The sequence below is a fragment of the Mobula hypostoma genome, chromosome 6, assembly GCF_963921235.1.
Source record: "Mobula hypostoma chromosome 6, sMobHyp1.1, whole genome shotgun sequence".
Classification (NCBI taxonomy): Eukaryota; Metazoa; Chordata; class Chondrichthyes; order Myliobatiformes; family Myliobatidae; genus Mobula; species Mobula hypostoma.
Window position 1 is genome coordinate 166,163,634 of NC_086102.1, and position 26,087 is coordinate 166,189,720.

Consider the following 26,087-nt stretch of genomic DNA (forward strand, 5'->3'; position numbering starts at 1 on the left):
CCTCCCTTACTCAAAACAAGAAACTATAGGGCTTGCGCTGATCCACTCTATGGAGGAGCAGCTAAACTATGCGAACCTAACTCCATAGGCAACTAGTGGTGTCCATCAACCATGCACCTTATTATGTCTTGGACATTATATACTCAACCCACTTAGCATAAAAATAAAATCAAAGTAGCCACTGAACTGTATGCCGGTATTGCCTATTATAAATGTTCATTCAGGCCACGGAGTTCCATCTCAATAGAATTAAGGTTTCAACAAACAAAAATGTTATAGAAAGAGTTCACCGCCGAAACCAAACCAGAACAGAGCGGTTCTCATTCGTTTCCTGAAATTTCAAGATCAGGAGTTTGTTTTCCGCTCCCACTAAACAGCGTAATAACACGTATGAGGGAAACAAGTTTTACTTCGCTCAGGACCTCTCAGCTGAGACCATGTGACAGTGAAATGAGTTCAACACGGTCAGAAGAGTGTTCGTCGAGAAAGGAACTTTCCGCGGATTTCAACACAATCCACGCAAGATGAGGGTCCTTCACAATGGGAAAATACACCTGTTTTCATCACCAAAAGAGGCGGAAGATTTCCATTGATGACACACCTGAGGGGTCTGATTAAGGAGTGGTGAGATTTGTTTACTTTCCATACCCATGATCATCAGCTGATGCCGACTGCTTAACAGGTATAAGCCTACACTGAGTCCCAGAAAACATCTTTTTTTCTTCCCTTTTTTTTTACTAGACCTGCCACTTTAGCCTCTTTTATTCTATACTTGAAAAGATACTGTATTTAAGAGGTTGTTTATGCCGCCAGAATAGTTTTATTATTTTGTCTATTTTTATTATTTACAAAATCAGTGCTATCTTAATATTTTCCTCTGCATAAAATCTTCCAGCTATTGAAAATGGCCTGTACTCACTGTCATTACCAGGTGTTGTTTCCATAATTCCATAGGGAGGGACCAAGAGTCCTGCCATATAGTGTCGATATTTCTGAAATAAAATATAACGCAGCATTAGTCCAAAATACCTTTACTTCGTTAAGTCTCAATATACAGAAAACTTTGATGTAAACCTGTCCATATTTTTAAGTGAAATTAAAATGATTTTAAGCATAGTCTAACACGGTCCAATTAAGTTAGGTTATGTCCAGTATAAAGGGCTGATCAATACATGAGAGAAAAGGGTCTTGGAGACTTCTGCACAGTCATTGGTGTCCTTAAAACCGAGAATGACAAACTACCAAATACGACAATTACATTTATGAATATAGTTGATCAGTATCAGAAGCCAGATTTGGGCTGTGTCCAGCAACTTATTTTTGGTTTACTGTTGCTGCTACAAATCTGTCACTTTGCTTTATGTAAACATGCAGCTGATTCTCACAGCTGTTCCAGCTCTATCACCACATCATTTCAGAAGAGTCAAAGTACTGACTACATGATTAGTAAACTGACAAAATTTAATCTCTGTGCATGATCTTTGAAATATGGCCAGAAATATAGCCCTTAACCAAAAAGTTTTACAGATTTCCTTTAAACATTAAATGAAGGAAGAAGATAATATACAGATATTTTGTTTCATTGTTACAGTCATTCTGACTTCAGCATTTTATGCTTTCTATTCTTATAGCCTCAGACAGAATTACTTTCTTGACTCTCCAATCATTCACTTCTCCTGATTTCCCTTATTCAATACAGTACCTTTTCTTTCATTTATTTGTGTGCAAGGTTGATTATCTGGGCAATGTGATCTGCAGTCATTTTCCAATTTTCTTTCCTGGGCAGTAAGTACCACAGTGAGCAGAGCTGGTGTCACAAAAGTCCAGTGACTTGGGTTAAGTTCTGAAGATTGGTCCTGTTTAGAATTAGTATGTCCTTCTTGTGACTGCATGGGATTCCTCCACGTCCTCCAGTTTCCTCCCACGTCTCAACAATGTTTAGGTATTAGGTGAATTAAATATTGCTGTGGCCGCAAAACCAAACTGAACCAAACAATTGCTGCTGCCTGTGATTCTGTGGGTTTGTTATACTTGCATGATCCGCCCCCAGCTCCAATGATTGCTCCAAAAACCAAATCCTTTATGAGCAATTAGCAAACATACAATCTTGAAGCGATGAAACTTAAGTGTACCCTAGTGTAAGCTAAGAATAATGGAGCATCATTGAGCAGTCAGCAAAAGATACGACATCCGCCGGTCCCCAGCGACTACAAGCTGCAACGAAATAAGCAAGGATACGTAACTTACTCCCTTCGCTTTTACCATGCCCCACTCATATGACTAGTTACCATAATAAATGCGCAAAACAAATTACAATAGATGCATGGCTCCTACATGTTGCAAATTGTGTCAATGTGCAAGTGAGGAGTAAAACAAGAAGGAATAGATGAGAATGGAAGGTGAATTATTTCGGGGACATCGGCATAGATTTGATGGGCTGAAATAATTTTCTCTACACCATGAGGAAATTTGTGAATTCTTTCTCTAGACCCTCTGCAACCTCTAATCACTTACATTTTCTACTTTCTATCCATTTCATCTTCTCAGCCACCATTTTAATAAGATTGTTGTAGTATTTAAATTCCTTCTCTGTTCCACCAACGCCTTACCCACTGATTGCATGACCCTCATCCCTGCCACCAGCTCTCTGATGGATCTCTTTCCCCAGATGTAACCCACCCCCTTTCAAAAATCACTCTCAAAAAACCTCCTTCTCCAATTAATGTGCCATTTCTTGTTTTTTGTTCTTTGACTTCAAAACACCAACAAGTCCTATGTCACCTAAACATTCACAGGACCCACTTGCAGCCTCTTTCAACACACTGGAATGAAGACTTTATTCCTCGATGTCTGTATGTTTTTTTTGTTTATCTAATTACTTTATAGAAAAATGAAACAATCATGCCTTACTTTTCTGCTCAAGAGTATACAGATATAACTACACATTGCTTAAACCACAACCAGATTGTGGCTGTAGTGCCATTACTGCTATCAATCAAAGAGGTGCCATCAAAAATACCCACTACGAGTTGTCTTCTGTTTCTTAGTTCATCATAAGGAAGTAACCTAATATTTTAAAAGCCACAGGATAACAGATGCTGGGGTAGAAATTACAGTCATTTTATAAGGTACCTTCATTGTGCTGTGCTAAAACGATGACTTACCCAAGCTCGACGATAACACCATTGATCCTAGGTAATTTCAAAGATAGAGAACTGTAGAATATATTTGTATAACAGAGTGCTTTGTAGTGACAGCATTAATGCCCTATTCATCAGGATTTCATTAGTGTCTCCAAATCTACTGTTTCTAAAAACAGTGTGAGGCAGCGGATTAACAAAGATTACAAATTACTCTGCAGGTTTAAACATTACAAATCTGATGGATTTAAATTAACAATTGCAGTGTATTTTACTTTGAAATTATTACAGACCTGGATTGAACTCTCAGTAATTTGGCATTTTAAACAGAGATGCTATTTAGGAATGAATGTGTGACATGAAGTATTATGGAAATCAGATCAGCCTTTACTGAAAAGTCACAATTACTTAGCACGTGAAAAACTACTGCAGAATTTTAGCATGCGTGTTATTTGGCACAGCCGTGACATTAATTAGACACAGTACACAGTCAATGTCCTGCAATATAGAGCCTGCCTTTTAAGTGTGCCAAGTCTGAAACTTGGGTTGCTGCCCTCTTACTGCACAGAATAAAATCCCAAATGACCAGGTCTGTCTGTCAGTAAAGGAAATACAGCAAGTCAGGGCATATTCATTTGTTGCGCCATCAGGAAATACTTAAGAGCTCTTGCTTAGCCTACAAGCTCAAAAGCTAATCAAAGAAATGCAACCAAGGCAGATATGAACGTAAATTATAATGAAAGGAGAATTAAAAACACATTTAAAAAGGAAGTGCATTAACCACATGGATAAAGGAAATCACAGAGCACAGGCAGTATGGTGGTTGGTAAAAGGATGAATACAGAGCCGTGGTGGAGGATTTTGTCAAATGGTATAAGCTGAATAATCTGCAGCTCAACATCAGTAAGACTAAGAAGATGGTGATGGACTTTAGGACTAAGACTGCACTGCTCCCTGCTACTATTGATGTTGAGGACATTGATGTCATGAGGACCTACAAGTACTTGGGGGTGCACTTGGATGACAGACTTGAGAGGAGCACTAATACCACAGAGATCGTGTACAAGAATGGCCAAAGTCACTCTACTTCCTGAGGAGACTAAGGTCCTTTGGAGTACGCTGGCCTCTCATTCAGATTTCTACCAGTCTGTTGTTGCCAGTACAATCTTCTATGTGGTGGTGTGCTGGAGCAATGGCATCAACACGGGTGATGCCCACAGGCTTAATAAACGGATTAGAAAGACTGGCTCTGTTATAGGAGTCAGACCGACACACTGGAGGCTGTGGTAGAACAGAGGAGTCTCTGGAAAATCCTGGCAATTCTGGACAATATTTCCCGCCCTCTGCATGGCACCTTGGCTGAACAGGGGAGCACTTTCAGTTATAGACTAAGACCACTGCGCTGCTCCACAGGACACTATACTAGATGATCCTTACCCTTGGCCATTAGGCGCGACAATGAGTCAACCTATAGCTGAGGAAGTGATGACCCCCTCCTGTTAGACTGTTATTAACCTCTGTTTACCAGAGCTCTGCTTAAGTTCTGTTTAGCTCTGTTTACCACACCCTGCTAACTCGGACACCCTGTGCAATACTACCATTACTTTTTATCTGGTGTGAATGTGCATCCATTACTCTATAATATTACAGTAATTCTTGCATTACCATCTTATCAGTGTGAACTTGGAAATCTTATAAATCTTGTAATCTTTGATTTATAAATCTTATACATCTTATTTTTAAGGTAAAATATCTTTTTATTCTTTCTTACTTTTCTTCTAATACATGTTATTTTTGTGACTTATAGTGCTATTGTGACATTAATTTCCTCTGGGATCAATAAAGTATCTTTCTTATTTCTTTGTTTTACTGTGAATGCCTGCAAGAAAATGAACCTCAGGGTAGTATATGGTGACATTAGACCAGGGTGTCTCAACCAGGGTTCTGCGACTGATCGCTAGAGCTTTTGCGAGAGATCATGGTTAAAAAAAAAAGATAAATAAACATTGCATTTTGAATTTCACACAACGTGTGATGGTAACACTCGCAGTAGTAGGCCTTGACTGAGCTGCTGTGTTAGTGATCTCGTTAGAGTTCACTCTGCCCAGTAGGGCAGTGCATAGTGGGATGGAGTTTTTTTGGTTGAGTCCATTCTCTGTTTTTAAATGCAAGATAGGGGAGTCCATTGATAATTAGTGAGCACTGTATTTCACAGAGGTCAGGACGATAGGCTGATAATTGGTGAGCACTGTATTTCACAGAGGTCAGGACGATAGGCTGATAATTAGTGAGCACTGTATTGCACAGAGGGGAGGACGGTAGGCTGATAACTGGTGAGCGCTGTATTTCACAGAGGGGAGGACGATAGGCTGATAATTAGTGAGCACTGTATTGCACAGAGGGGAGGACGGTAGGCTGATAATTGGTGAGCGCTGTATTTCACAGAGGGGAGGACGATAGGCTGATAATTAGTGAGCACTGTATTGCACAGAGGGGAGGACGGTCGGCTGATAACTGGTGAGCGCTGTATTTCACAGAGGTCAGGACGATAGGCTGATAATTAGTGAGCACTGTATTGCACGGAGAGGAGGACAGTAGGCTGATAATTAGTGAGCACTGTATTGCACAGAGGGGAGGACAGTAGGCTGATAATTGGTGAGCGCTGTATTTCACAGAGGTCAGGACGATAGGCTGATAATTAGTGAGCACTGTATTGCACAGAGGGGAGGACGGTAGGCTGATAATTGGTGAGCGCTGTATTTCACAGAGGGGAGGACTATAGGCTGATAATTAGTGAGCACTGTATTGCACGGAGAGGAGGACAGTAGGCTGATAATTGGTGAGCGCTGTATTTCACAGAGGTCAGGACGATAGGCTGATAATTAGTGAGCACTGTATTGCACAGAGGGGAGGACGGTAGGCTGATAATTAGTGAGCACTGTATTGCACGGAGAGGAGGACAGTAGGCTGATAATTGGTGAGCGCTGTATTTCACAGAGGGGAGGACTATAGGCTGATAATTAGTGAGCACTGTATTGCACGGCGAGGAGGAGAGTAGGCTGATAATTGATGAGCGCTGTATTGCACCGGGGGGGGGGGGGGAGGACGTAGGCTGATGAGCAGCATGAAGTGTGTTTTTCCGACCATTGAATGAACTCACCCAACATGGGCTGTGACATCAGCCTCTCCCAACTTCCCCTAACACGCTGCCAACTGACTTATGGGAGCAAATAAACTCTACCGGTGTAACAGAAAATTGGAGGGAAATTTTCATTCTAAAGATGGTCCAATGTGGCGATTTTTGAAGAGGAGGTGTGTCAGAGAAATTTACTATCACCAATTAGACTTAAAGACACAGACTCCAGTACTCTGCTTAATTACTTTATTACGTGACCACAGAGAGCCCACTATGAGACTCTGCTGAAGCAAGCACAAGCACAGTCTTTTACACCTTAAAATACAAGTTCAGCAGTTTTCAGGGGTCAAGAGTTCCTGCTTAGCCCTTATCAACAAGGTTCAGGATGCTTCCATATCATACACAAAATTAGGCATACACAATCAGTTTCCCATTAATTAGAAGAAACCAAGCCGTCAGCCCTGTAGCCTTGAAGGCTGGGAATCTCCCCATTAATCATAAGAAACCAAGTCACTAGTCATATAGCCTCAAGGGCTAAGGGTTCCTCCTTACACATAACATCCGTGCTTATCAGTTCTTTATCACTAGCAGGACTTACTACATTTGTCTGTTATCAGTTCTTCATTTCTAACAGGACTTATTGCTAATTAGTATGAGTAGACAGACAGACAGATCCCATTTGCTTCTTAGCCTGCTATTCTCATGATTTTGTTAACCCTTAATTCTCAGGCTTAATTTTCTTCTACAAGGTGTGGGAAGGAAGAGGATTGTAGGCCTGGGCCTATGGACAATTTTTATAAGGTTTTGATGAAGAATTACAATCCCGAGTCATTTCACTGCACTAGTGCAACATCAGACACAAAAAAGTCCATCTTCACAATGAAAGCTACTTATCAATGGGTTTTACATGGACTGGTGATCCAAGTTGTCCTAATCCACTGTGCCTAGTCTGTGGCAAACAACTTACAAATGTAGCAATGACTCTAGCAAAATTGAACTGATACTTAACTACAAATCACAGCCATATAAAATGTAAAAGTGCTGATTGTTTTAAATGGCTATTGGAATCTCAAAACAAACAGAGTAAAGCTTTTGCTAATAAAGCTACAGTCAATAAAAGGATTCAGGAAGCAAGTTATTTAGTAGCAGCACTTATTACCCAGAAAAGGAAAAGTCATATAGTTGGTGAGAACCTAATAATGCCAGCATGTAAAATTACAGTAGGTAAAATATTAGGACAAGATGCAGTATGAGAAATTGAAAAGGCCTCACTTTCAAACAGTATGGTAAGTCGATGTATTGATGACATATCACATGATGCTGAAGTGGTTTTGTGGTGATAAACTGAAAAACAACAGCTTTCTATCCATGTTGATGAGTCAACAGATTTCACAAATAAATGTCATGTTGTAACATTTACAAGATTTGTAAATGATGGTGAAGTTCAAGAATTTTTTTTTCTGTTGCAAAGAGTTGCCCAAAACAAGCAAAAGCCAAGGTATATTGAATGTTTTATCTTCATAACAAAAGGACTGTCATGGAGGAACTGTGTTGGCATCTGTGCTGGTGGTGCCCCATCAATGGTTGGCTCCGTGACAGGTTTCGTTTTCCCTTGTGAACAAAAAAGGAAAATCCTGACTTTGTCATAACACACTGCTTTCTTCACAGAAAGGTGCAGATGTCAAAACCTCTTGGAGATAAAATGAAAAACTTCTGGATGATGCTTTAAAAAAAAGGTCAACTTTATTAAACAAAGACCAATCACTCAAGAATGTTTTAAAAACTGTGTGAAAACCGAGACAAAGCACACTAATCTGCTACATACAGAAATCCGGTGGCTTAGCAGAGGAAGAGTCCTCAACAGGTTGTTTAAGTTGAAAGGTGAATTGCAGGAGTACTTCAAGAAAATAGTAGGTCAGATTTTGCTGAGTGTTTTGAAGAAGATGAAGAATGGGTGCAGAAACGAGCCTACTTCACATACATTTTTAATCATATGAACCAGTTGGACAAGTCTCTGCAAAGCCATGGAGAAAATGTTTTGACTTCAAGTTACAAGATTCTTGTATTTAAAAGGAAACAGAATCTTTGGAAAATCATGTTGCAAAAGGAAATCTTGAAAGATTTCCATTGCTGCTTGGGCTTGAGAGTGAGGAAGGATATCAGAAAGTCTTGAGTCTTATTGAAAACCTTCTGGAAGAACTGCAGAAACAAATTGAACAGTATTTTTCCTCCCATTCAACACAAGTGTATGACTTGTTGAGAGACTCCGCTCAGCCTGAGAACTTGACTGAGAGAAGAGGAAGAACTTTGTGAGCTGCAGTCTGATAGTGCACTCAAAATGAGATTTACTGACCTGCCCCGGGCATGTTCTGGATTTCTCTGAAAGAAGAGTATCCTGCCATTCATTGGAAAGCAATGAACATTTTGCAGCAATTTTCAACTTCTTACATATGTGAACAAACTTTTTGTTGTTTAACAAGCATCAAGAGGAAGGATAGAAATCGTCTCATTTCATTTGAAGGTGAAATCTGTGCGCGTGCCTCTCTCAAGTTTGACCCCAAATTGAGTATTTAAGCAGCAAAAGACAAGCACAGGTTTCACATGCTAGACCTATATTCGAGCCTGATCATGTTGCTTAGTAAGAAAACATTTTTTCAAAGTCTTGTATAAAATTGTGTCTTAGGCTATATTTTTATTCCTATTGCTTTGGCTAATGGTTTTTAGTAACTTTACTATTCAACATTGTCAGTAAATTTTCATATTGTAAATAGCAATAACTAAAATCAATTTACAACCTTTAATTAGACAATAGGGTCCCTAAAATACCTTGAGCTGTAGATATAATATATTTTACACAGGGGTTCCCTGAGACCTGTAAGTTATTTCAAGGGTTCATCCAGGGCAAAAAGGTTGAGAAAGGCTGCATTAGACCATAAGACAAAGGAGTAGAATTAGGCCATTCGGCCCTTTTAGTCTGAACTGCAATTCCATCATGGCTGATTTATTATCTCCCTCAACCCCATTCTCTTGCCTTCTCCCTGTAACGTTTGACACCCTGATTAATCAAGACCTTATCAGTTTCTGCCCTCAATATACCCAATGACCTGGTCGACACATATACATAATTTGCTAATAGATTTACATTGAACTTTGAAACTGATCAAATAACAAAACTAACAGTAAGAACTTCTTTGAATACAAAAGTCAACAGAGTAGATAAGGGTGGCATTTATGGAAATGGAGACTATGGAATGAATAATGGAAATCCCACATAATTTAAACCAGTACTTTTTAAATCAATTTTCACTACAGGGGAGAATGCAAATATCTCAAGAATAACAATATAGGATGGTTTCAAATGGGAAGTAAAAGCTTGTAACAATCTCTCCCATAAAGGATAAACCATTGGAAAATTCATGGATTAAGGGTAAAACCTGATAATCTGCATCCAAAGTTTTTAAATAAAGTGGTGCCAGATATAGGTAAAGGAATAGTAAGTCACTTAATGTAATAAAACCAAGTCAATGTGGCTTTATAGAAGGAAAATCACATTTGATAAATTTGCTTGAGTCCTTTGAGGAGGGAGGTTAACTGAAGATGTTGTATTTGAATTTCCAGAAGGCATTTGATAAGCTGCCATGTAAAACAATAAAATAGGAGCTCTTGCCATGGGGGAATGGGCATACACGGATGAATACTGATCATCACAGAGAAGACAGTTGGAATAACCGCATCGCACACAAAATGCTGGAGGACTGAACGTGTAAAGCAGCATCTCTGGAAAGGAGTAAACAAAGCTTGAATGCTATCACCTCCTACAAAGTAAAACCAGGTTTCGCTCCCTGATGAGCTCAGTGTATTTTATGCTCGATTTGACCAACAAACCGTGAAGACATAGACTCCCACAGCTCCCAACAACCCTGTGATTCCAGTCTCTGAGGCCGAAATGAGAGTATCCTTTGGGAGGTTGAACCCATGGAGAGAAGCTGGCCCAGAACGTGTCCCTGGTCAAGTACTGAAGATTTGTGGTTGGAATGTTTACTGATATCTTTAGCCTCTCGCCTCAGCAGTATGAGGTGCCCACCTGCTTCAAGCAGGATTCAATCATACCAGTGCCCAAGAAGAACATGGTAACCTTCCTCAATGACAATCACCCAGTACTTAAAGTACATCCACTGGTTGAGGGGTTGGTGATGAAACATAGCAACTCCTGCCTGAGGACTGATTTGGATCCACTCCAACTGGCTTAACGTCACAACAGGTCCACAGCAGATGCCATTTCATTAGCTCTTCACTTAGTCCTGGAACATCTGGACAGTGAAGATGCATACATCAGAATGTTCAAATTGACCACAACTCTGCACTCAACACTGTCCTCCCTTTGAAACTAATCAATAAGCTACAAGACCCCGACCTCAATAACTCCTTATACAACTGGATCCTCTATTTCGTCATTTGCAGACCCCAGTTAGTTTGGATTAGTAACAACATCTCCTCCACAATCATCATCAGCACAGTTGCACTCTAAGGTATAAGCATAGCCCCTTCTCTGCTCGATTTATACTTGTGACTATAAGGCCAAGTACAGCTCCAGTACCATATTGAAGTTTGCTGATGACACCACCATTGTCGGCCAAGTCAAAGGTGGTGATGAATCAACGTATAGGAGGGAGATTGAAAATCTGGCTGAATGGTGCCACAACATCAATCTCTCACTAAATGTCAGCAAAACCAAAGAGCTGATTATTGACTACAGGAAGAGGAAATCAGAGGTCAATAAGCCAGTCGTTATCAGGGGATCAGAGGTGGAGGGGGTCAGTAATGTTAAATTCCTTTGTGTTTTGGGTCCAGCACATAGTGCCATTACAAGCAAAGCATGATGGTGCCTCCACTTTCTTAGAAGTTTGTAAAGATTCAGCACGTCATCTAAAACCTTGACAAACTACTATAGATACACGGTGGAGAGTATATTGGTGGGATGCATCACATTTGGTATGGAAACATCAATGCCTTTAAATGGAAAAGCCTACAAAACATATTGGGATACAGCCCAGTCCATCGCAGGTAAGCCCTCCACGCCCTGAGCACATTTACAAGGAAACCAGCATCCATCATCCAGGACCCCCATCTTCCTGACCATGCTCTCTTCTTGCAGCTGCCATCAGATACAGGAGCCTTAGGGTTCACACAACCAGTTATTACACCTCAAACATCAGGCTCCTGAACCAGACGGCTTACCTCAACACTAAACTAATTCCACAACCTATGGACTTATTTTCACGGACTCTGCAACTCATGTTCTCAGTATTATTTATCTATTATTTATTATTTTGTTTTTCTTTTTGTATTTGCACTATTGTTGTCTTTTGCACATTGATTGTTTTTCTGTTTTGTTTGTAGTTTTTCAGTGATTCCATTGTGTTTATTTGTATTTATTGCAAATGTCTGCAAGACAATGAATCTTAGGGTAGCATATAGTGACATATGTGTACTTTGATAAATAAACTTACTTTTGAACTTTGAGCTTTGACCTGTAAAGTTTCTCTGGCATTTTGTGTGGGTTGCACTGGATTTCCAGCATCTGCAGAATTTGGAATAAATCCATGTTTTTCCACATGGAAAGACAATTACTGGGGTGTTGCAAGGAGAAGTCATTGGCTCTTTGTTATTTACTACCTGTATGATCTTGGAGGAGAAGAGAGGAGAGGAGAGAACACAAGATACGGGTATGACTCTATAACAGGATGTTGAATGAATAGGCAAACACCTGGCAGTGTAGTTTAAAGTAGGACACTGTGAGATCATGCACTCTAGCAGGAGGAATTGAAAGACAGACTATTATCTAAAAGGACATGGCAAATGAATGGACTACAGAGATTTAGGCACTTTTATGCGTGAAACAATAAGATGGCGAATGGCTTATTGGTCATCATTGCTTGGGGGTTGAATTTAGAAACAGACATTTTCCCATTTCACATGGTGTTGATGAGGCCATACTAGAACGCATGTGGTTTTGGTCCTTTTATTTAAGAAAGGATATGTTAGCATTGGAGGCAACCTAGAAGAAATTCACTTGGCTTGAAAGGGTTAGCTAATTATGAATAGCTAAAACCATTAGAGTGGCATATTTCGGAGTTTACCAGAATAGGAGCTGATCCTAGTGAAATGTATAATGATCCTAAGGGAGCCCAGAGATGTAGATAGTGTGATTTTCACTAATAGGGAATCTCACATGAGGGAACATTCAAGATAAACGAACACTCACTTAAAATAGAAGTGTACAGAAATTTCTTCTCAGATGATGGTAAAACTTTGGTATTTTCTAGCCACGTAGGATTTAGAGGTTAGAACACTGAAAAAAATCATGGATTCTTGATTACCTGAATGGCAGACCACAGTACGTGTGCTTGCAACACTGTGTGTCCCACAGAGTGATCAGCAGCACTGGGGCTCCACAGGGGATTGTCTTGTCTCCCTTTCTCTTCATCATTTACACCTCGGACTTCAACTACTGCACAGAGTCTTGTCATCTTCAGAGGTTTTCTGATGACTCTGCCATAGTTGGATGCATCAGCAAGGGAGATGAGGCTGAATACAGGGCTATGGTAGGAAACTTTGTCACATGGTGTGAGCAGAATTATCTGCAGCTTAATGTGAAAAAGACTAAGGAGCTGGTGGTAGACCTGAGGAGAGCTAAGGTACCGGTGACCCCTGTTTCCATCCAGGGTGTCAGTGTGGACATGGTGAAGGATTACAAATACCTGGGGATACGAATTGACAATAAACTGGACTGGTCAAAGAACACTGAGGCTGTCTACAAGAAGGGTCAGAGCCGTCTCTATTTCCTGAGGAGACTGAGGTCCTTTAACATCTGCCGGACGATGCTGAGGATGTTCTACAAATCAGTGGTGGCCAGTGCTATCATGTTTGCTGTTGTGTGCTGGGGCAGCAGGCTGAGGGTAGCAGACACCAACAGAATCAACAAACTCATTCGTAAGGCCAGCAATGTTGTGGGGATGGAACTGGACTCTCTCACGGTGGTGTCTGAAAAGAGGATGCTGTCTAAGTTGCATGCCATCTTGGTCAATGTCTCCCATCCATAACATAACGTACTGGGTGGGCACAGGAGTACATCCAGCCAGAGACTCATTCCACCGAGATGCAGCACAGAGCGTCATAGGAAGTCATTCCTGCCTGTGGCCATCAAACTTTACAACTCCTCCCTTGGAGGGTCAGACACCCTGAGCCAATAGGCTGGTCCTGGACTTATTTCATAATTTACTGGCATAATTACATATTACTATTTAACTATTTATGGTTCTATTACTATTTATTATTCATGGTGCAACTGTAACGAAAACCAATTTCCCCTGGGATCAACAAAGTATGACTATGACTATGACTATGAAAAGATAAATTTTTGAAAAGTCGGCTATATGGAACTGACACAGATAAGGGCCAGGACAGGTCATAAACACAAGAGATTTTGCAGATGCTGGAAGGTATGATCTCCAGAAAGCCATCTCACAAGCAAAAAGTGCAAATTCTGGACTAAACATGAATCAATAAAATCAAGTGAATTCAGGTGACATGGGTGACAACAGGGCTTCACTTCCAGATGAGCTCAATGCCTTCTGTGCTTGCTTTGACCATCAAAACATGGAGGAACCTTCACAAACACCCATAGCCCCTGATGACCCTGTGATTTCAGTCTCTGAGGCCAACGTGAGAGCATCCTTCAGGAGGGTGAACCCGTGGGAAGCATCCGGCCCAGACGGGGTACCTACCCAAGTACTAAAGACCTGTGCTTGATCAACTAGCTGGAGTGTTCACCAAGATCTTTAGCCTCTCACTTCGGCAGTCTGAGGTATCCACCTGCTTCAAGCAGGCTTCAATTATACTGGTGCATCAGAAGAACATGGCAACCTGCCTCAACGACTATTGTCCAGTCATAACTACATCCACAGTGATGAAGTGTTTTGCGAGGTTGATGATGAAACATATCAACTCTTGCTTGAGAAGCAACTTCCACTCTAATTTACCTACTGGTTCGCAGCAAATGCTATTAAATTGGCTCTTCACTCAACTCGAACATCTGGACAGCAAAACTGCATACATCAGGCTGCTCTTTATCGACTACAGCTCTGCATTCGATACTATTGTTCCCCAAAAACTAATCAATAAGCTTCAAGACCTTGGCCTCGATACTTCCTTGTACAATTGGATCCTTCATTTCTTCAGTTCCAGACACCAGCAAATTCGGATTGGCAACATCTCCTCCACAATCTCAATCAGCACAGGTGCACCAGAAGGCTGTGTGCTTCAAATACATGTTTAGGTTTGCTGATGACACCACTGTCATAAGCCAAATTAAAGGAGGTGACGAATCAGCATACCAGAAGGAGATTGAAAATCTGACATCTTATTCAATGTCAGCAAGACCACAGAACTGATTATTGACTTCAGGAGGAGAACACCAGGGTCTATGAGCCAGTCACCTTCAGGAGATTAGAGGTGGAGAGGGTCAGCAACTTTAAATTCCTTGGTGTTACCATTTCAGAGGACTAGCCCTGCTCCAGCAATTAAGTGCAATTACAAAGAAAACACAGCAGAGCCTCTACTTCCTTACGTCTGCAAAGATTTGGCGTGACATCTAAAACTTTGACTAATTTCTATAGATATATAGTGGAGAGTATACCGACTGCCTGGTACAAGAACACCAATGCCCTTGAATGGAAAAACATACAGAACATAATGGTTATGGCCCAGTCCGTCACGGGCAAAGCCCTCCCCACCATTGAGCACATCTGCACAGAGCACTGTCGCAAGAGAGCAGCATCCATCATCAGGGACCCCCACCACCCAGGACACGCTCTCTTCTTGCTGCTGCAATCAGGAAGGTGGTACAGGAACTTTAGAACTCATACCACCAATTTCAGGAAAAGTCACCCCCATCAGGCTCTTGAACCAGAGGGGATAACTTCACTTGTCCCATTACTGAATTGTTCCAAATACATTTCCAAATATTCAATATTCTGCAAAAAAAAAACCTAAGGAGCTGCTTTTACCACTATATAATAAGTACAACCTACAATACTTAGCTACTGAATGGCACGCATTCACTTTTATGTATAAAATTGGTAAAAATTAGCTGGAAGAATTCCTCATTTTTCCCAAACCTCTCAAATAATATTATTGCTTCATATCTTGCTGCATCCTGCATCAGATATTTAAAAGCCACATTGCTTTCTTCCAGGCAATGACACTTGAGTGAACCAATATGGAAGAAAGCCTCTTTGATAATTCTCTGCCCCAATTGAATCTCAGAAAAAACCTCAATTACAAAGCAAGCAATTGCATTTTGTCGCTGGGCAAGGTAGCATAATTGCTTGTGTATTAAAGTCAGAAATGACCACAAATGATCTTATGCAGCAATAATTCACAAAATGCATTAAAACTATCTCCTAGTGTTTTTTTTCATGTAACCAGTAAAACGAGAACTGAACATTAAAAGCCTCATATCTGGCATCAGCTTGGGCTTTTGACAAGATAAAATGGTTTCATTCCTTTACAGAAGCAATCCAGCTGTTGGAGCTTTGAAAGGGTGTTGACAGGGACCTGAGCTGTTTTATGTATCACTTGGAGCAGGTGATTAGATTATAGTGACGATTTATGACTGGATAGTATTGTTGTGTCCCTTTAGGAAATCATCTGTCAGACACTTAATATCAAAATACGTTACAGGATATTTGAACCTGTTCATTCAAAACTGTTTAATTTGATGTGTGAATTGCTAGAATTCATTAGATTCATTGGAATGAAAGCTGGGAACTAAAATAAGGTCACAAATTACAGATTCCCATTTCTACCAGGAGACTGTTGGCAGTGTGCCATGATTAAAAAGTTGGCCCTACCATCCCAGGTTTGTATTGCCTTTCATTCATCAGAATATAAGCATTTAAGTCACAATAATTAACACCTTTGCATCTCAGGGAGGGTAATAATGAAGGAAGCATGTAGTATGCATTAAATATGGCTTTGTGAAATTCAAAAATGAAAAGCAACTATGATATTAAAGCTTCAGAATTGATATTAAATACTGTGAAATGGTTTTAAAGCTCTGTTTTATTTCGACATACAACTGAGTAACAGGCACTTTTGGCCTCAGTGAGCCTGTGCTGTTCAATTATACCATGTGACCAATTAATCTACTGACCCCTACTTCTTTGAAATGGAGGAGGAAACCAGAGCGCCCAGAGGAAACCCACACGTACAAACAACAGGAATTGAACCCTGATCACTGGCACTGTCATGGTGTTACACTAAATGCTGTGCTGCAGTTCCACTCCTCGAGGGAGTCTGAGACACAAATTTTCCAGCTGTATTTCAATGATATATTCAAGAGTAGTCAAGTAGCCTTGCTTACATTGCCTATTCACACTGCACTCAAAAGACAGGAAATAAAGAGTTCCGCACGTACGCAGTCCAAATAGGTTTTGAAGAGATGACAGATGAGTGCATAAGGAACCCACCTGGGGTGACATGGTTGTTCCGCCTCTTTCTACTACTGCACATTGTTCTCCTGCCAATCACCTCCCTGCTTCCCCTCCCCCACCCCTTTCTCTTTCAAATTACTGTTTTTTTTTCCAACTACCAGCATTCTTCAAACCCTCCCCAAAGTTCTTCCTTCAGTCCTGACGAAGGGTTTCGGCCCGAAACGTCGACTAATCTTTTCAACTGATGCTGACTGACCTGCTGAGTTCCTCTAGTGCATTGTGAGTGTTCCTTTGACAACAGCATCTGCAGATTATTTTATGTTCACTGATAGTGCCATACTATACATTTCTGTTGACATATTAAAAGAAAATACCAGGTCATGTTGAATCTCCAGTTTTACAAGTGCCCATGGTTATTTAAATGACAACAAGGCGATGACTATGGGGAAGCAAAGGAAGGTTTACTTCTGGATACAAAAAAAAATGAAAACAGTTAATGGTGTATTGGTCTTAATTACAAAGATACTTAATTATAAAAAAGTGTTAGCACAATTAAACACACTCTTTACTCAGACCCCTTGTCAGATACATTTTCCATCTTGGCTCTGTTTTTTTTTTGCCTACTTTGCTCTCTGGTAGACTATAGCAGGATTTGTCACAGGAACACAACAGCTTTATTGCTCTAGCTGTTTTAATTAGATCAAACACGAGGAATTCTGCAGATGCTGGAAATTCAAGCAGACAGAGAAAGATTCTGCTTTCTCTGTCCGCCAGAGAAAGCAGATCTCCCAGTGGCCACACATTTTAATTCCACGTCCCATTCCCATTCTGATATGTCTATCCATGGCCTCCTCTACTTTAAAGATGAAGCCACACTCAGGTTGGAGGAACAACACCTTATATTCTATCTGGGTAGCCTCCAACCTGATGGCATGAACATTGACTTCTATAACTTCCGCTAATGCCCCACCTCCTCCTTGTACCCCATCCGTTATTTATTTATATACACACACATTCTTTCTCCCTCTCTCCTTTTTCTCCCTCTGTCCCTCTGACTATACCCCTTGGCCATCCACTAGGTTCCCCCACCCCTTTTCCTTCTCCCTGGGCCTCCTGTCCCATGATCCTCTCATATCTCTTTTGCCAATCACCTGTCCAGCTCTTGGCTCCATCCCTCCCCCTCCTGTCTTCTCCTATCATTTTGGATCTCCCCCTCCCCCTTTCAAATCTCTTACTAGCTCTTCCTTCAGTTAGTCCTGACGAAGGGCCTCGGCCCGAAACTTCGACTATACCTCTTCCTAGAGATGCTGCCTGGCCTGCTGCGTTCACCAGCAACTTTAATTAGATCAATCCTTATCACTTAACAAGGGAGTGAAATCTGTGTGCATTCAATTCATCTTTGTAAGTTAACCCTTAAAGGGAGTTGATAGGATTGACACAAAAATCATCTGATGGTGCAAGCAACTAAAACTACTCTTTTGCCTTTTAGGAGTCAAATCTGGAAGCAGAATTTCAAGGGAGGAAAGAAGAACCCCTACCCACTATTCTTCCCCCCATCACCCTCAAAAAGTGGAATTGTAGATGCTTATTTTGGGGACAGAAGAGGAGAAAAGGGGTGGTGAGACGAGGAGAAAAGGGTGAGGGGAGAAAAAGGAAAAGAAAATAATGGCTAAATGGCCAAACCTATTAATATAGTCAAATGATACTTCAGCATCAGGAAGCATTCTAAATTCATGGAGAACGTATTGTGTTATTATGGCTGTACATAATAAAGGACTTCAATTCCCAGTGTGCAATGAGGGCGGTTCACCCGGAACTGGATGTGATGTTGGGGAACGGGTCATACACACACACTCGGCAGGCTGAAGGCCTTGAGTGAAATATGGTCAAGCTGAAGCCATTGTGTAAATCTGTAAATAAAATAGTTCTAGTGTTTTTACCCATGCAAGTTTGTCTTTGCTAAAGAACAAAAACAACAAAGATAGTACACCATCAACTAGAATGTAAACCAGAACACAAATGTCCAGAGTTTTAAGATCCCATACAGAACAATCCAGTTTAACAGTTATTCTAGCTCACTATGAGAACCTAAGGAGCTAGTGATTCTTCTGATCCAGATAAATCTTCACACTAATTATTACAGTTAGACCTAAACAAGTAGTAAGATCTGCCAGTAATAGTTTTCACTGGGTAAATTTCAGCTCACCAAACTCAAGGACACCACATCTCATTAGACAAACAGAAACCTAATCAGTGGGAGGAGATTTTACACTTGATTAAACTGCAAACACTTTATCATAGTTACTGGACATGCTTCTCATCATGAGCAATCATTATTATTCATGTTTGAGCTTGTCAAACAAAATTTAGGAATGAAGCAATGAACTACACAATTTTGTTGAATCAATAATTGATTTGGGCAAAGTAATTCACTCAAGTAGAAGGTTAAAGAAATGTAGTACAGCCTGCTCCTTAGTCCTAAGAATTACATTGCTAAAATCTTTGCCATCCTTCATTGCTCTGTTTTATGCCAGAGAACTCTTGGCAAACGACAGTCTCTCTGGGAAGCATATCTTTTACGTTTTGTTTTTCTTGCTGCCTTGTAAAACAGTTCATGCACAGTGAATTCAGGCACAACCAAGTTACCTGTGTGCATGAATGGAAAAAGAGTTTTCACAGAATGTATGCTCCAAAAGCATTTCTTCTCATCCTCGCTAAGTTACTGCATAGGGTAATGAGGATACATCATTAAATCTAGGGGTAACCCTAATGTTACCAAAGGAGTTAAGAAATGATTCAGTAAACTATGCAACTAAATTAAAATTGTAAGGTACAATTAACTTAGAAAATATTATTGAGGCAGAGACTGAAAGTTTAATCTCAATGAATGGAAATGTACCATTCAAAGTGTGAAATAACATCTCAATGATACGTGGACACAATCTGATTGAAAATTTTAACAATTTAGGGTTTATGAGGTGAAGAAAAAAAAGGTATCATTCCAATTCCCATAGTATGCCCAATTCTAAGTTGTGTCAATATAATTCCTCCCCTTCTTATTTTACCCTCTTCTCCAATAAACACAACAGTTTTACATAACCTGTAAAGGTGTCTCCACCTATGCCCATTATCCCACAAGCCTTGCCATAACCCCCAGTACTTCGCCCAACCAACCGCTTAAGATTCTGATTTGCTAAGTGGAAGGTCTATATCCACCGTTGAACTTTTAACAGCTTTTTCAGCTAAACAATCAACCAGCTCATATGTTTTGGGTTGTTTCTTTATTTTCTTGTTTATATTTGAATATTATCCAAAGAGGGAAGGGAAAAATCACTCGTAAGAATCCACTTTATAAATTTCTGCAACCAGGCTACAATAAAGGTGAGCAGGTGCTTGTAATTAGTGGTAATAGCCTCAGATGGTTTGCAGCGTGAAACAGTGGGAAAGCATTGATACGATATTCTGGCTTACGTTCCCCGTGGATGTCAGGAGAGCACAGGATTGAGGTCAGATGCAGTATTTCCTTTGATTGAACAGCATGCTGGCACTGACTGTCAAGGCTTAAACATGAATAATGATCATTATTGCCAGCCGTGGAGCAATAACAGAGCCACAAAACCTTGCCAAGCCAAAAGGGAAAGGAAAAACAGAAACCAAAAAATTAAAACTCAGGTTTCACAAGATTAGCCGGAAATCCAATTAACAAATTGCCATGCTGCAAAGCATCAAAAAATACTTAATATGAAAGGCAAGTGACTTATAGAAAAGAACTTTGGTTGTGCAGTTATTGTTCACTGGAGGACGAAAAGAACGTTAAAATCAAGAACAAACTGGTGAAGGATGTCTGGAAAAACTGTGCACTCTCCAGATTTTTATTATTCTGTAAACAAAAGGGATTTGAGGTGGAAGTTTCTTCACTTTTTCTCCCATCTACTAACCACAAAATTAATATTTACCAGCTGCAGGGAAAACACTAGGTCTTGAATATCGCATTCTCGCAGCAAAATGGCGTAATTTTGCCTCCAAAATGGCAGCCACAATATTTTCTGATTGGAATAGCACTGCATCACATACTGAACTCTTAAAGTTCCCATTGTGCTTAGTACTCCTGCTGATAATGTTTGAGTAATGTGTGTAATGGGTCTAATGAAGTCACTTCCCTTGTTATGCTATAGTACTGTATCTCCCTCTTGAGATTTAATGCAATAGCTTCTGCCATCCCTGTTTTCACAGCAGGGACCGTTCTTTACATGCAGTCTTTTCTTTGCAAGGTTGCTATACTCAGAATCTGAAGGCACTCATCTGGACCTCAAGTCCCCAGCTAATCATTTCTGCTATATTAGGACCTCACAACACATCTACATGAGAACCGTAGATGACTCCTCCCTTACACATAATTAAGAATATAACATTGAGAACATTTATCACAGGCATTAAATGTGTACAAGAGGACTGAAGAGGGACTCCAGCTAAAATCCCAAACCTCATACCAGTTTTCAGGCAAATGTGGACTTGGATTTTTCTGAAAAGCTGAGTACATGCAGGCCCAATCTCACCCCAAACAGCCCTCAGTAAATATTCAAACTTCAACATGACAATTTTAAACTGAAACATAGACATCACCTGCTTTTAATATAGAAGAGGAAGTTACCGTATGAGCAAGAACTAAAACAATCAATATTTACTAGAGAGAAAGATGTGGAAACTGAAAAATTAAGGAAGGGATATACTGGCTTAGTCTGTATTAGAAAAAGCAGAAGTGCTAGAGATAGGCTGGGTAAATTCCCAGTGTCTGACATAATCTATCCTACGATGCAAAGGGAAGCAAGTGGGAGATGTCTGTGGCTCTGACATAGATCGTTATGGAAAAATCTCCAAGACCAGAGGATACCTAACATTATTCCCAAAGGAACAATAGAAACAAGCCTAGAAATTGCAGGCCAATAGCCTTATATCAGTGGTAAGGAAGTTGTAGAAGATCGCAAGGGACACTTGGAATGGTAGGGATGATTTTGAGAAGTCAGTGTGATTTGTGCATGGGATAACATGTCTCACAAATTTAAATGAATTTTTTTTAATAAAAAGATGGTGACGATGAATATTGACAGTGTTGTAGACAGGACATTTTTTTTCCAATTTAATCAAATATATTTAGGTTGCACAAAGTTAAATATGCACACCTGGATGCTTATCTGGAACCTTATATGTGACTCTTGTCCATAGACTACTTTTTCCTGTTGTCAGTACTTCCTTCTTATATAAAAAGAAGTTTGAAACTTATAATGTGGAATTGAGTGTGCAAACAAAGATGATCTAAAACTTTAAACCGATATCTCAAAATAACTTGTTGGTTAAAATATTTATAGACCTTCCGCTGGTAGGTAACATCTTTTGTTCCCATTAGCTTCTTGCACAACTGCTCAAAACACTGTCCCATCTTTTTTCCCTCCTTCAAAAGTAACTAAATTGGTTGCCATTTGTGTCTCAGTTCTTGCTGCAGTGTTCTGTTTTGGGCCTTTATCATTGGCTCTTCCAAAAGTATCTATTTACACCTCTGCTATTTTCATTCCCTTCTCCCATCGTCATCTCCTCACCAGTCATGCACCAGAACATAAGGTAAAACAGATGTGCAGACAAAACCATGCACCTTTAACCTTTGATACATTTTTCATAATCATTGGCATCACAAGAAAGTCATGCTCCATGTGTATTTACAGAAAACCAACATTTGATTCAAGCTTTATTTATTTTTGCAAGTTAAGTGAAGAAAAACCCCATCTCCAAAAAAGCTCTCAGAATATTTAATAAATCCAGAGGAAATGACAGAGCAGTGGCACAGGATAGTGCAGGGGAAACTGACGAGCAAAGTGTGGCTGGGCGGGATGGGCAATATCAGGAGAAAGAAAAGCAGAGTTAGTAAAAGCTTTATAAGAAAATGAAAAGTTTAACAATTTATTTGAATGCACATAACACTTGGAATAATATTGATTAATTGACACCACAGAGAGAAACATACGAGTATGATATTATAGTTATTATGGAGATGTAACTGCTGGATAGCCAGGTTTGGGTGTTCAGTATTCCAGGTCATACGATGCCCCAAAAGAATTGACCAAAAGAGAAAGGAGAGTAAAGCAACGCTGGACAGGGAAGATGTCGAGTGATGTTGAGTTGCAGCATCAAGGCAGTGGATAGGAATTCGGAAATAGCAAGATAGGACAGATGAACATGTTGTTCAAGAGACCAGGCCTCTCGGATATCTTTTCTTACAAGAGCGAGGGAGGGCTTCTGCTTTTTGGTAATCGACCAATGTGACTTATTTGTTCATAAAAGGAAAGAAGGTAGGAAATTATACACCAGTTAATTTAATATCTATCGTTGGCCAGATGTCGTAGTCAAGATGTTGCCTGTGGTAACAGGTTCCACAAATTTACCACCCTCTGGCTAAAGAAATTTCTCTGCATCTCTGTTTAAATGGACATCCCTCTATCCTGAGGCTGTGCCATCTGGTCCTAGACTCTCCCACCATGGGAAACATCCACATCTACTCTGTCTAGGCTTTCAACATTTGAAAGGTTTCAATGAGATCTCCCCCTCATTCTTCTGAATTTCAGTGAATACAGACCCAGAGCCATCAAACGTTCCTCGTATGATAACACTTTTATTCCCAGAATCATCCTTGTGAACCTCCTCTGGACCCTCTCCAATGCCAGCACATCTTTTCTTAGATGAGGAGTCCAGAACTGTTCACAACACTCAAGATGAAGCTTCACCAGTGCCTTATAAAGCCTCAGCATCACATCCTTCCTCTCATATTCTAGACCTCTTGAAATGAATGCTAACATTGCATTTGCCTTCCTCACCACCAACTCAATCTGCAAATTAACCTTTAGGGTGTTCTGCACAGGAATGCCCAAGTCTCTTTGCATCTCAGATTTTTGGATTTTCTCTGTGTAGAAAATAGTCTGTGTATTTATTTCTACTACCAAAGTGCATCACCATGCACTTTCCAACATTGTATTTCTTTTTCCACTTTCATGCCCATTCTCCTAAACTGTCTAAGACCTTCTGAATCCTACCTGTTTCCTCAACACTACCTGCTCCTTCACCAATCTTCGTATCATCTGCAAACTTGGCAACAAAGCCATCTATTCCATCATCTAAATCATTCATATACAGCACAGCATAAAAAGTGGTCCCAACACCGACCTCAGCGGAACACCATTAGTCACTGGGAGCCAACCAGACAAGGGTCCTTTTATTTCCACTCACTGCCTCTTAACAATCAGCTAATGCTCTAACCAAGTTAGTAACTTTCCTGTAATACCATGGGCTCTTAACTTGATAAGCAGCCTCATGAGTTGCACCATGTCAAAGGCCTTCTGAAAATCCAAACATACAACATCCACTGCATCCCCTTTATCTATCCTACTTGCAATCTCCTCAAAGAATTCCAACAGGTTTGTCAGGCAAGGTTTTCCCTGAAGGAAACCATGCTTTTTCCTATCTTGGCCACCAAGTGTCACTAAGTACTCCATAACCTCACCCTTAACAATTGATTCTAACATCTTCCCAACCACTGTTAGGCTAACTGCTCTATAATTTCCTTTCTGCTGCCTTTCCCCTTTCTTAAAGAGTGGCGTGGCATTTACAATTTTCCAGTCCTCTGGCACTATGCCAGAGTTCAATGATTTTTGAAATATCATTGCTAACGCCTCCACAATCTCTAATGCTACGTCTTTCAGGACCCTAGAGTGCAGTTCGTCTGGTCTGGTCGACTTATGTATCCTTAGGTCTTTCAACTTTTTGAATACCTTCTCTCTTGCAATAGTGACTGTACCCATTTCTCTTCCTTCACACACTACAACATCTGGCCCACTGCTAGTGACTTCCACAGTGAAGTCTGATGCAAAATACTCATTTAGTTCATCTGCCATCCCACATTATTATTTCTCCAGCCTCATTGTCTAGCAGTCCTATATCCACTCTCATCTCCCTTTTATGTTTTAATTTTTTTTTACATACCCAAAAGAGCTTTTACCATCCTCTTTGATATTGTTTGTTAGCTTGCTTTCATATTTCATCTTTTCCCTTCTAATGATTTTTTGAGTTGCTCTCTGAAGGTTTTTAAAAGCTTCCCAATCCTCAATCTTCCCACTAAATTTTGTTTTATTGTATGCCTTCTCTTTTGTTTTTACATTAGCTTTGACAGTTGTACTACTTTTCCTTTTGAATATTTCTTCATTTTTGGAATACATCTATCCTGCACCTTCCTAATTTTTCCCAGAAACTCACAGCATTACTGCTCTGCTAACATCCCCGCCAGCAGTTCCTTCCAATTTACTTTGGCCACCTCTTCTCATACCACTGTAATTTCCTTTACTCCACTGAAATACTGCTATGTCAGCCTTACTTTCTCCCTCTCAAAATTTCTAGTTGAACTCAATCATATTGTGATCACTGCCTTCTAAGGCCTTTTACTTTTACCTCAACTCCCTAATCGCCTCCATTTCTTACATAACACCCAATCCAGTATAGCCTACCCTAGTAGGCCCAATGACAAACTGCTCTAAAAAGCCATCTTGTAGGCATTCAACAAACTCACTCTCTTGAGATCCATTTTCAACCTGATTTTCCCAATTGACCTGCATGTTAAAATCTTCCATGATTATCATAACACTGCCTTCTTGATATGCCTTTTCTATTTCCTGTTGTAATCTGCGGTCCACATCCCAGCCACTGTTGGGAGGCCTGTATATAACTGCCATCAGGATCCTTTAACCCTTGCAGTTTCTTAATTCAACCCACAAGGATTCAACATCTTCCAATCCTACATTACATCTTCCTACTGATTTGATGCCACTCTTTACCAGCAGAACTACACCACCCCTTCTGCCTACCTTCCTATACTCCGATACAACGTGTAATCTTGGATATTCAGCTCCCAACTATGACCATCCTTCAGCCATGATTCAGTGATGGCCGCAACATCATACCTGACAATCTGTAATAGTGCAACAATATTATCCACCTTATTTCTTATACTCCGTGCATTGAGATATAACACTTTGAGTGCTGTATTTGCTACCCTTTCAGATTTTGCCTAGCTCTCTAAATTCTCTCTTCAGGACCTCAATGCTTTTCCTTCCTCCGTCATTGGTACCAATATGTACTAAGACGTCTGGCTGTTCTCCCTCTCTAAAACGCTGTGGAGGTGATCAGAGACACCCCTGACCCTGGCACCTGGGAGGCAATGTATTCTGTGTTCCATTTACATCCACAGAATATTCTGTCTGTTCCTCTATCAAGTCCCCT

The 26,087-nt window shown here is 40.3% G+C and overlaps 1 protein-coding gene across 8 annotated transcripts in view; it reads right to left on the reverse strand.

Annotated features, from left to right (window-relative positions):
- The window catches only part of rapgef4a (Rap guanine nucleotide exchange factor 4a), a 293,410-nt gene that overhangs the window by 152,231 nt on the left and 115,092 nt on the right, over positions 1–26,087 (reverse strand). For 6 of the 8 annotated variants that reach the window (XM_063052160.1, XM_063052159.1, XM_063052164.1 and 3 more), the window contains one exon: positions 920–992. The exons of 1 other annotated variant lie outside the window; for it this stretch is intronic. In XM_063052160.1, the coding sequence (XP_062908230.1) occupies positions 920–992 (73 nt within the window). Of the gene's footprint in view, positions 1–919; positions 993–1,702; positions 1,848–26,087 lie in introns of those variants that run through there. One more of the 8 variants, XM_063052161.1, reaches the window with a different exon arrangement.